The sequence below is a fragment of the Stegodyphus dumicola genome, chromosome 7 (assembly GCF_044657685.1).
Source record: "Stegodyphus dumicola isolate Sdum_Otavi_A_Nest chromosome 7, ASM4465768v1".
Taxonomy (NCBI): domain Eukaryota; kingdom Metazoa; phylum Arthropoda; class Arachnida; order Araneae; family Eresidae; genus Stegodyphus; species Stegodyphus dumicola.
Window position 1 is genome coordinate 117303820 of NC_140774.1, and position 11713 is coordinate 117315532.

At 33.6% G+C, this 11713-nt stretch overlaps 1 protein-coding gene across 2 annotated transcripts in view; it reads right to left on the reverse strand.

The window, feature by feature from the left end:
* Nucleotides 1-11505, reverse strand: part of Pisd (phosphatidylserine decarboxylase) — a 158607-nt gene extending 147102 nt beyond the window's left edge. For both annotated transcript variants that reach the window (XM_085820745.1, XM_085820742.1), the window contains exon 1: nt 11256-11505. In XM_085820745.1, coding sequence (XP_085676871.1) covers nt 11256-11329 — 74 coding nt within the window. In that variant the 5' untranslated portion in view covers nt 11330-11505. The remainder of the gene's footprint in view (nt 1-11255) is intronic.
* Between the last annotated feature and the right edge of the window lie 208 nt (nt 11506-11713).

An 11713-nucleotide genomic window follows, 5' to 3' on the forward strand; every position in this document is an offset into this window, starting at 1 on the left:
CGAGTCCAGATTTAGCTTGCAGTCTGATTCTCGCCGGACTTTCATATGGAGAGCTCCAGGTACCCGTTACCACCAAGAAAACATAATTGAACGACACCGTTACCGTGGTGCAGGAGTGCTCGTTTGGGGTGGAATTATTCTGGGTTCCAGAACTGACCTGCATGTTCAAATTGGAACCATGACAAGCCAAATCTATCGGGACGTCATTCTGGAACAACATGTACGTTTGTTTCGGGGCGCCATGGGCGACAATTTGTGTTTATGGATGACAACGCCCGTCCTCACCGTGCAAACATCGTAAGCGAATGCCTTCAATCGGAGGATATCACCCGTATGGACTGGCCAGCATTCTCGCCGGATTTGAATCCAGTAGAGTACGTGTGGGACATGCTTGGCCGACGAGTTGCAGCCCGTCAAACTCCTCCTACATGTCTACCGGAACTTAGGAGAGCATTGCTTTTTGAGTGGTGTAATATCCCCCAAGATCAGATCGATAATTTGATACTCAGCATGCCTAGGCGTTGTACAGACTGTATTGCATCGTCTGGGAGACATACAATGTATTAACAATCATACCAACCATGTAATATAGGTTTTTTTGTAAATAGTTTTTTTTTTTTTTTTTTTTTTTTTTTTTTTTTGTAATTTGCTCCAGGGAGAAAAAATTGCTAATTTTTTTAATAATATCAAACATATAGCATCTTTTTTTGCTCTTTACCTTTTGTTTAATAAATAAGCTTTACAAATAAGTCAAATTTGCTTTGCTTCTAACTCTTCCTTTGGCTGATTTTGCATTATCCCTAAATTATGGACATGAGTGTAGCACGCACAGCTGCTTGAAAGATAAAAATATTTTATTCAGAAAATTGCAATGCTCGTTAAATCCCTGAGTTTATTTATTAAATTAGAAAGACAAATAAATATCTTGTATTTTCCCGAGTGGCAATGCACTTCGTTTATAACGCCGAGTGTTCTGAATAAATTTGAAACATAAATATCTCACGATTTGAAGAGTGGCAACACAAAGCTTTCAAATCAGTGAATTTTTTATTAAAAGTACAATTAATTATCATAAAATACATGCATATAAAGAGTGTGGACCCTGTGAGGTGGTTTTGTGAAATTTTAGAGATTTTTCTCTTGTTTTGAAGGTCCAGCGTACGTGATAGGAATAAATCTGTAATTTGTATAAAAGACAAACACACGGACACTTTTTTTTTTTATTTATATAGATTAACTAAAAATCAGACCTACACACCTTCACTACAATGCCTCTGCAATTCAACGGATTTGCGCCATCGTTTCTTCCAGAATGCAAAATTCGTCCAAAGTTATGCGGTTCAAATCCATATCAATGTTTCTTTCAATTTATTCAAGGTCATCAAATCGATGAGCTTTAATTGTAGATTTTAACTTCGTGAAATGAAAAATGTTTCACGGTACGAGATCTGAGCTATTGAGCGGATGCGGAAATGTTGAATTTTTATTTTTATTTATTTATTTATTTATTGTCTAAATGTTCAGTTATGAAGACTGCTAAATGAATTGTCGCGCTATCATGTTGTAAGAGTCAACCCCTAACTATTGTACCTAGAGTGCCCTTACGTACGTATGTACAGACTTCACGAAAAAATATCATCTGAATCCATTTTAAATCCGTTTTGCAATATGTTTTGGAAAAAACGGTCCTTTATTTTGTTCATACGTACAGATGCCAGGCAAAACAAAAATTTTTAAAATGCATTCGAGAGCGATCAATGAATATCATTTTCTTTGAAATATGATACCCGAAATTTTTCGCGATTATAATACTTCGTACAAAGAAATAAAATGTTTTATAGCATTATATTTAATAAAAAAAGCAAAATTACCTTAAACAGAAAATAATAATTTATTAAGTGCGACGTAACCACAACTGAATACATGCACTGTTACAGAAACAACACTAACTTTTAACTATACCAAGCAAGCCATGCTGTGAAAAGCATTGTTGCGTACTTGATTGATGTAGTTAAAGAAAAAGTAAAAGGCACATTGGAATTAAAGCATGATGTTGGAAATTTTATCGTCAGTTATCTCAGATGACTGCATTTGTTCCAAAACAAAATCTGAATACTTTCCTGAGAAACATTTAAAAGTATCAAGTTTTTTGTGCCTAAAATTTAATCGCCTTTCTTAACTTCCATGGTTCAAGACGCACGATTTATGCAATTTCTTAATTTTCTTCAAACTTTTATTATGAAATTCGAACAGTGTTTCCTTTGAAAAATTCATCGAATTTCAAATTTGATTATTGTAATATTTAATGGAAGGAAATTAATAAATGTTGACTATGTTATGAATTTATATGTTGTTCTAACTGTTTTCTTATTACGCCCATCTATATCAAGAAGTGCGTAATTTCTTTAAAAATCTCTTCTTACTGAAACTCAAATTATATGTGGTCCAGTTTTATGATTCAATACACTGACATCCAAGAAAGTTGAATCAATTTTTTTTTTTTTTTTTTTTTTTTTTTTTCAATTTCTTTACGTTTGTCCAATAAGCTCCAGTTCCTTTCACGCAAGCTCGTAGGTTACATAACGCAATTTCTCAGCTGTGTAATTTTGCAACCGTAATGGTAAAAGTTTTCTGTTTGCATTAATTTCATTTAAATTTTTGTTTCGGCATTTCTTCACGGAAGAATGCTTTGGTTCCAATTCTGTCAAATTCAACAGCTTTAATTAGCGCTGTTATGAAAATATTTACAATAAAGATGAATTTAAATTTAAACAAATTTAAATTCTTAACAAATACTTATAAAAGTAAAAAAAATTAATTAATTATGTATTTAAATTTAATTTTTTTAATTAAATTCAGTTTATTCTTATGATACAATAAAGATGAAATATAATTTATGTAGGACAGTCTTGAATAGGAGGAGTTATAATCAATCAAACCGGTCGAAATAATCGGCAAATGCGCCCACAGTTCAGCGAATTAACTGCTTTTGCCTCACCCGATTCAAATAATTTTCTTCTTTTAAATTTAACTGGGATATAGCTATAAAATGTGTAAAACTTAACCCCTTATATAACGGTCTTCCGATTGAATGCAGTTTTCATTTTTTGTTTTTCTATAGTGGTTGGTGATGGTACTCACGGTACTGTGAAGTAAAACAACCTGTATGATGAAGTGATAATTACGCATGGTTAACTTTTATGCATTGGATATAGAATAATAGAAGACAGTCTGAAAATTGGTAGCAGTACACTACAGGATATGGTGTGAAGAAGAATGCACTTCGCAACTGGGCACTGTTTAAAATACTTAATACCAGCTACAAAAGCTGCCAGTTTCATTGTAAGAGTAGTAAAAACTATTAGTCTTAAAAATATTTCTGCTGATTTGTCTATGTACCAGTGATGGGAAAAGTAATAAATTCTAAGTAAAACATTATTGGTTCAATTTTGGGGTCCAAGTAAGAGTCGTATAAAAAGTAACTTTAATAACATTCCCTTAGATTTTTATTTCACCAATATTAACCAACTTTCACCTACCCAAAATAGTATTTTCATTTTTAATGCTCCCCAAAGACATAAACACAACCATTTTCTCTGTAGCGGGCCTAAAATCACTAATCGACTGGTTCTATTAGTTTGAAGATCAAGCTAAACCACTAATCGAATTAACTGCATCAACAAAAGAAACCCTTTCTGTTATTTTTAACTTTTCTGTTCCTTTAGAATCTTTTACTCTATATTATCTTACAAAAGATCTTAAGCTTTTTTGATTTAAAGTTAGAATCTGACTCAATAAGTGATAAGTAAAATTTCTGTGAAGGAAAAAGAATTCGTGATGATACTCGCCACTAATAGTTACTTATAACCGCACATGAACGATATTAACTGCTAATTAACAGGTTTGGAGCAAAGACTGGTGAACCTGTAAGTTGAAAATATTTTTAAATCTCTTCCCAAATTCAGGTACGCATATGATTACACAAATAATACTATTAATTCTTGTATTCGGAAGAAATTAAACCTATTTATACACCATGATAAATTCGTGTCATTTAAAATATTCATAAAGTATTTCCTCGCATACGTATTTCTCCCATTTTTTAATTAATTTTATCGTCCAAAAATTGACAAGGAAAAATTATGGAAGCAATTCAATTTCCAAAGGACGCGGTTACAGTAAGAACATAGTAAATGTAAGACAGTCATGGATAAAGAATACATCGTAATGCCAAATATTATATCTGACGGATATTGAGCCGATATCTGACGGCTACTGAGCTCCAGCTCTGTTATCTTGTAAAGCCCTAGGGTCTTGATGAATGAGTCTTGATTACAACTCCCAAGAGGGACATCAGAGGAACGAAGGAGGACAACGAACAAAAGATCCGGATTTCGAAAGATCGAATACATCAGCTACAATAATACTTTAAGGCTACAGTGAACTGAAACATAAACAACAGAAGTACGGTGAAATCATACGTTTGGAAAGTTTCTTAAGTGTGAGAACACCTCCAACGTCTGTGCAGCTTAATGAAGAATTTGCGCAAAGTAAGTTTCAAATAATAAATGCAAGGGGAAATAAAATGGATGACATGCTAATACAAAAACACAGATAGAAACTGAATACACTGAGTAGATATAAAAATAATGAAGATACAATACATCAATAAACTAGCCTTCAGAGGGGGGGGAACTATATACAATAAATAGAAGAAGGGGAATATAATGCGAATATTTTAAAATTTTTCAGAATTTGCTACTAGGACAGAAAATACGCTTGGAGGGAAAATACGCAATGAAATACTCTAATTACATAAGTTTTCAATAAAGACATTGGAGGCACTGAAGTCCCTTTAAGTATAAGGCTTTTAGATTACAAATTATTTTAAGCGTAAATTCAACGATGACTTTAGGAATTCTAAATACGTAACAAAAGTAAGCGTATTTACTGGTAAAATGTGCCTTTTTTGACAACATTTAACATTAAAAATTATATTTTTCAGTTGCAGAGATTTTTAAAAAATAGAGAGGAAAATTATATTTTAAACAAATTAAAAATACTCATTATTTATTTATTTATTATTCCTTTATTTTAATTACATTTAAAGGATCTTTTCCACTGGCTTTCAGACAAATGACATGATAAAATTGTTTGATAATCAGCAAAAACTTATCGCATCCATGGCTTCCTTTGACACGATTGCAAATTACAGTAGTCTACAGCAGCCGTCGCCAACCGGTGGTCCGTGAAAACATTTTGATGGTCTGCAGAAAAATTGCTTCATTATTTATATTTTTATGAAGATTCAGTTTAAAAAATAACGAATAACAAAACCTATTATGAAATATGGATTATACTTTTTTTTTTTTTAATTTTAGCTACTACTTTCAGTGAAATTCTTTCTGAATTCAGCGACGTTTTAGCTACTTTTCCAGGTTTATCTAGCGACATTTGAAAGTGAGAGTTGGCATCCATGGATATGATGCTTTTATCAATAATAGCGCGAACTGGAATTCTCTTTTCTTTTGAATTACAAACATATGCTATTGTAGTCGTTAATAATACAATTTTTCTCCGTGTCAATAGGCAACTTTATGGATTTTAATGAGAACCATCTGCATTCTTGTTTATAATTGCATCACTGGTTGTTATGTCTAACTGTTGATCGATGGCGCCATTGCTGAGTAAACGATCATTATTATGTTTATAATAATTAAAAAATGGCGGCATAACACTTTCAGTTTATTGATATCGCTTAGCGTTTGCCTGTTTGTTCTTGCTTTTCGTGAAGTTCCTTTTCAGTGATACGGAAATGTGAAGGTTAGATTTTTGTACTTTTCATATAATAATTTCCAATGTAAGCGAAATATGTGTATCAGTGACATGTTAGTGTTTTAATTGTTACTCATAATCAGGGGGTAGCCTGAATTTCCATATAAAGGCAAGCTGCTGAACACCAAATGTTTCGAAAATTATATTAAAGAATAAAAATTAGAATTACATGTATTGGAAAGTTCAATATTGTTTTTGCGTATTAATATGTTATTTATAAGATCTGAAGGACTACTGTTTTCGTTTTGCGATTTTGCGTTGAATCACTATAAATATCCGTTTCACTTTTCAAACTGTTGCCGCCAAATGTTAGAGATCTGCATTATATTTGAAAAATTAAAGAATGAAAAATCTGCATAAATGTATGTATATTTCTCGCATTGTGGTAAAACAACGGTAGAGCCATCGAATTTTGAATGACGTAATCCTCCTACGAATATGGGCATGTGAAAGAACACATTTGAAATTTGTTTTATTATCGATCTCATATTTTGTAAAATTTTAGCGAATTTTTGAGAAACAAACTCAACGATTTAAAAGCGAGCAATGGCAATACTCTACGGGGAAAAAAAAAACTTTTTATCTCCAGTGCGCGAAACTGTCTATCGGAAATTGTAAAGATATGCTCATTTTAAAATTACATTCATGTCTATAAATTAAGGATAATGCAAAATCAGGCAAAGGAAGAGTTAGAAGCAAAACAAATTTGACTTATTTGTAAAGCTTAGTTATAAAGGTAAAGAGCAAGAAAACATGCTATATGTTCGATGTTATTAAAAAAATTAGCGATTTTTTCTCCCTGGAGCAAATTACAAAAAAAAAAAAAAAAAAACCTATTCACAAAAAACCAATATTACATGGTTGGTATGATTGTTAATACATTGTATGTCTCCTAGACGATGCAATACAGTCCGTACAACGCCTAGGCATGCTGAGTATCAAATCATCGATCTGATCTTGGGGGATATTACACCACTCAAAAAGCAATGCTCTCCGAAGTTCCGGTAGATATGTAGGAGGAGGTTGATGGCTGCAACTTGTCGGCCAAGCATGTCCCACACGTGCTCCACTGGATTCAAGTCCGGTGAGAATGCTGGCCAGTCCATACGGGTGATATCCTCCGATTGAAGGCATTCGCTTACGATGTTTCCACAGTGAGGGCGGGCGTTGTCATCCATAAACACAAATTGAGCGCCCATGGCGCCCCGAAACAAACGTACATGTTGTTCCAGAATGACGTCCCGATAGATTTGGCTTGTCATGGTTCCAATTTGAACATGCAGGTCAGTTCTGGAACACAGAATAATTCCGCCTCAAACGAGCACTCCTGAACCACCGTAACGGTGTCGTTCAGTGATGTTTTTTTTTTTTTTTTTTTTTTTTTTTTTTGGGGGGGGTAACGGGTACCTGGAGCTCTCCATATTAAAGTCCGGCGAGAATCAGACTGCAAGCTAAACCTGGACTCGTCGGAAAACATCACACAAGCCCACTAATACGATGTCCACAATGCAAGCTCTCTACTCCAGGCTAACCGGAGGCGACAGTGAGTTGCAGTAAGTGGAACGCATCTGACAGGTCTGCGAGCATATAGACCAATCTGCCCTAAGCGTCTGTACACGGTCTGCCTTAAAATTGTCGTACCAGTGGCTGAAGAGAGCTAACGAGACAGGTCTGAGGCTGTGCTCCGCCTGTTTCTTTTGGCAGTAACTGCCAAATACCGGTCCTCATTCGGCATTGTAAGTCTGGGGCGGCCTGTGCTGTAACGTCTACTCACATTACCATCATCTTGGAATCGTTGCCAAAGCCTGGAGATGACACTCTAGGCAATTCCAAGTTCGTCTGATACTTCCAGTTGGGTACGCCCACATTCCAGACGGCCGATAATTCTACCACGTAAAAAATCATCCAAATGCGTCCTTTGTGTCATAACTATTCGGTTATTGCACTGAAATGCTTATAAAGCGCCTGCGAACAATTTTACTTCTTTGCCTGTATTCGTTATATATCACTCTCAACACTGTGACGTACCATCGGTGTCATCTGGTTACTTCCTGAAATTTGCATATGATTCTTGAAGATGCGTGTAGTGATTTTACAGGTGATATATTTATTTTAGAGTTCGATTTCCGCGTGACTCCGAATTATCCTTAATTTATGGACATGAGTGTATTTTGCGACATTGCTATTGAACTGAATTTTATGGCTTAAGTGCAAACATAATATTTAATAAATAAAGGTAACACACAAAACGTTAAAAAAACGCCCCTTCTGACTTTTAAATCTGAAACCTTTCAGATTTTTTTTTATTATTATTAATTTTTTAATTCATATTAGTCATCCGCCAAATATAAAATTATATATGTAAGTGGTCGGTGAAGTTCTAAGGGTTGACAACAGCTGGTCTACAGCATTCCTCATCCATTGGCAAACGCATTTAAATAACAATTAACTGGTTAATAGGAAACATCTGCCTTAAACCTTCTCTCCCGCCCAACATTTGCCTTTAATACGTAAAACAAATACGCGTCATCTTAAATAGCAGATATAATTAGATCTTATGTTTTTTTGAAATTATGTTAATTTAAATTAAATAAAATTAATAAATAGATTCGATGTACTTCGAGAGAAAGACGTATTTTCCTTCTTCAGAAGCATAATATTCGGAACTTGATTCCATTACCATGACAACGAACATATTATATTCTTAGAAAATGTCCATGAACTCTTTCTCATTCCCGGTAAATAAAATAACGAAATGACTCTGCAGCATTCCAGTTTCTTAGGATGGAAATCTTAGAACAGTGTTGAGCATAATGCTCTACACCAATGGTCTCAAACTGCTAGTTGGCGGGCCGCATGCGACCCGCGAATACATTTTTCTTATATTAATTAGCAATATCATGAAATTAATTATTATTATAGCAAGAATGTGAAGAAATATTTATGATTTTAATGCCATTCTGAAATTTTAATATTTAGCTATTAACACGTTTGAATTACAAAATGTAATCAACAAAAATTTCTTGCAGATACAAATGCTTAGATTTCAGATAGAAAATAAATATAAATTAGGATTATTTTCCTTTGGTTCATTATTATTACTGGCATGTTTTGATAAATATTTAGTAAATAAAAATTAAAAATTTAGTTAAAAATTTGTTTTGCTAAAGAAAACTTCTGTTTCTGCCAAAAAAAAAAATAAATAAATAAATAAATAAAAATAAAATCTGAAAGCATTCAGATTTTACATTACGTCGAAGGGGGCGTTTTTTAAACGTTTTGTGTGCTGCCTTTATTTATTAAATATCATATTCTTCGCGCTTAAACCACAAAATTCAATTCAACAGCCATATAGTAAAATAATTTTAAAATGAGCATATCTTTAGAATTTTTCATACACAGTCTCGAGTTCATACACAGGGAGATAAAAATGTTTATTTTTCCGTACAGTATTGCCACTGCTCGCTTTGAAATCGTTGAGTTTGTTAATCAAAAACTTGTTAAAGTGTTACAAAATATGAAATCGATAATAAAACAAATTTCATATTCCAAATTCGGGCTTCCAGATGCCCATATCCGGTGGAAGATAGCGTTATTCAAAATTTGATGGCTCTATGTACGTTGTTTTATCCCAATACGAGAAATATACATACATTTATGCAGATTCTTCATTATTTAATTTCTTTCAATATAATACATGGCTCTAATATTTGGTGGCAACAATTTGAAAAGTGAACCGACATTTATAGTGAACCAAAAAGACATATAGAGATTTTATAGACACAAAATGCCAAAACGAAATTAATAACCCTTCTGAGTTAACGCCCTTTGGGCTTAAAAAAAAAAAAAAAAAAAAAAATTCGGCACGTTCATTTGCTTCTAGATCGTGCATTCGCCCGAATGCAATTTGATTTTCAGATCACGAACATAAGAAACATGAAGCTTAGGTAAAAATGCATTCCATACAACACTTAATATTAATTAGTAACCAAATGATATTGTACTAAACACTTGCACGATTATTGTAGTTAATAAAAGATCGCTATATGCTACATTCTTGATACAGAATATTTGTTTGCTTATATTATAAGGTATTTCTCTCGCCTTCCTAGCGTGTCTTCGTGGTGTAGTGGTTCTGTACGCTGGGCCGGTATTCCAGAGGCTCGTGGTTCGATTCCCGGCGAAGGCGATTGCTTATTTTTCATCTTGCCTGCTTCAAAAAAATCCTAATGTCTCTACAGTGGCGCACGAACTAAAAGGGTGTTTGATGAAGATTCTCCACACCCAGGATTTGGCGATTGAGTCCCCTAAAAACCCCAGTCGTCTTTTAAAAGGGGTATATATAAGGTATTTCTCCCGCTTTCCTAGCGTTCCTTCGTGGTGTAGTGGTTCTGCATGCTGGGGCGGTATCTCAGAGGTCCGTGGTTTGATTCCCGGCGAAGGCGATTGCTCATTTTTCATCTTGCCTGCTTCAAAAAATCCTAATGTTTCTACAGTGTATATAAATCCATATTTTTAAGTATTTTTACAGCATTTTATTTTGTCTTTTGGTTTTATTTTCAATACAAGAAGCAAAATAAATTCTGAAAACTGTTTTCATAGCATAGTAGAACAAAGTCTACTACTAGTTATAGAAATTAAACAAACGTTAACAAAACTTGAGCTTATCCAAAAGCAGCTAGGTATTATTAAAAATTTCAGACAGAAAATTAAATATTACTTTATTGCACCGATGAGAATTTGTTTTGTTATTGTTTGGAAGATAAACGGTAGCGTTCATGCAGTATACATTCGCAATAACTATCTATTTTGTTAAAAGAGAATTTTAAAGGGCGGGAATAAAATCAAAAACTTTCCTAGAAACTTAACAGCAAATCATATTAAAACTCATTGTTCCCTGCTGCATGATACGTATGCGTTTCGGTATTATGTAGAAGTATGTTAAAATAAAACATTCTCCGAATAACAGTGTCTCAGGGTTGTCAAAAATTACATATTTACAGTGGAACAAAATTTCTTCTCTGGTTAAATTAAACTTTCTGAGAAAGAAATTGAAACTTCAGAAAATAAAACATAGCAAAATCGCACGTAACCTACCTGACGAATTAAATGTACGTTTTAATTTTTAGTAATTTAAAATTCTGTCGTATAATTCATACATGAGACCACATAATGGTAAAGTTCGCACACGCTGACTGGAATGTAAACTATTCTTATTTACACGCTGGGTTTTTTTCCCTTGGTCCCACAAACATAAATTACACTTTTTTTTAAATAAATTTAGACATCGGCTTTTAATCAATAAACTAAATACAATCTTTACAACAATTTAATATTTTTCCATACGTATAAAATTTCATTCTACCTAAATCATAGAAAGAAAAGGAAATAATACATCAGAATAAAAATTAACCACTTACTGTGAACTCTTAGATTTGTGAACAAGCTGCACATTGCATGCTACTATGACAGCTAACATCCACGATTTCATCATTTATTATTCGAATTCAATAAATTGTCGGTGAAGATCATAAGGATGCGATCAGTGTAACGGAAGCGATAGAATAGTCCGGATAACTTTTCACTTGACAGAAAAAAATCACGTTCTCAACACGTGCCACACGCTTAGCAGAACTGAGAATTACACTCTCCTTCCTATTTCACTACAGCCTCGAATGTGGAGTCAGCGCACGACTTTGTATTGTGAGCAGTTGGCGGTAGTTCTGTTTTGGCGGTTTGACTTTTCAAATTTACGTCGCCAACACAAACTGTAACTTGCGGTTGATATGGTTTTAAAAAACTCAGAAAGGTAAACATTGCACAAGCTGTTGAAACAGAATTATTTTCCACGCAGTTTAAATTCTGCTATCCAGTTTAT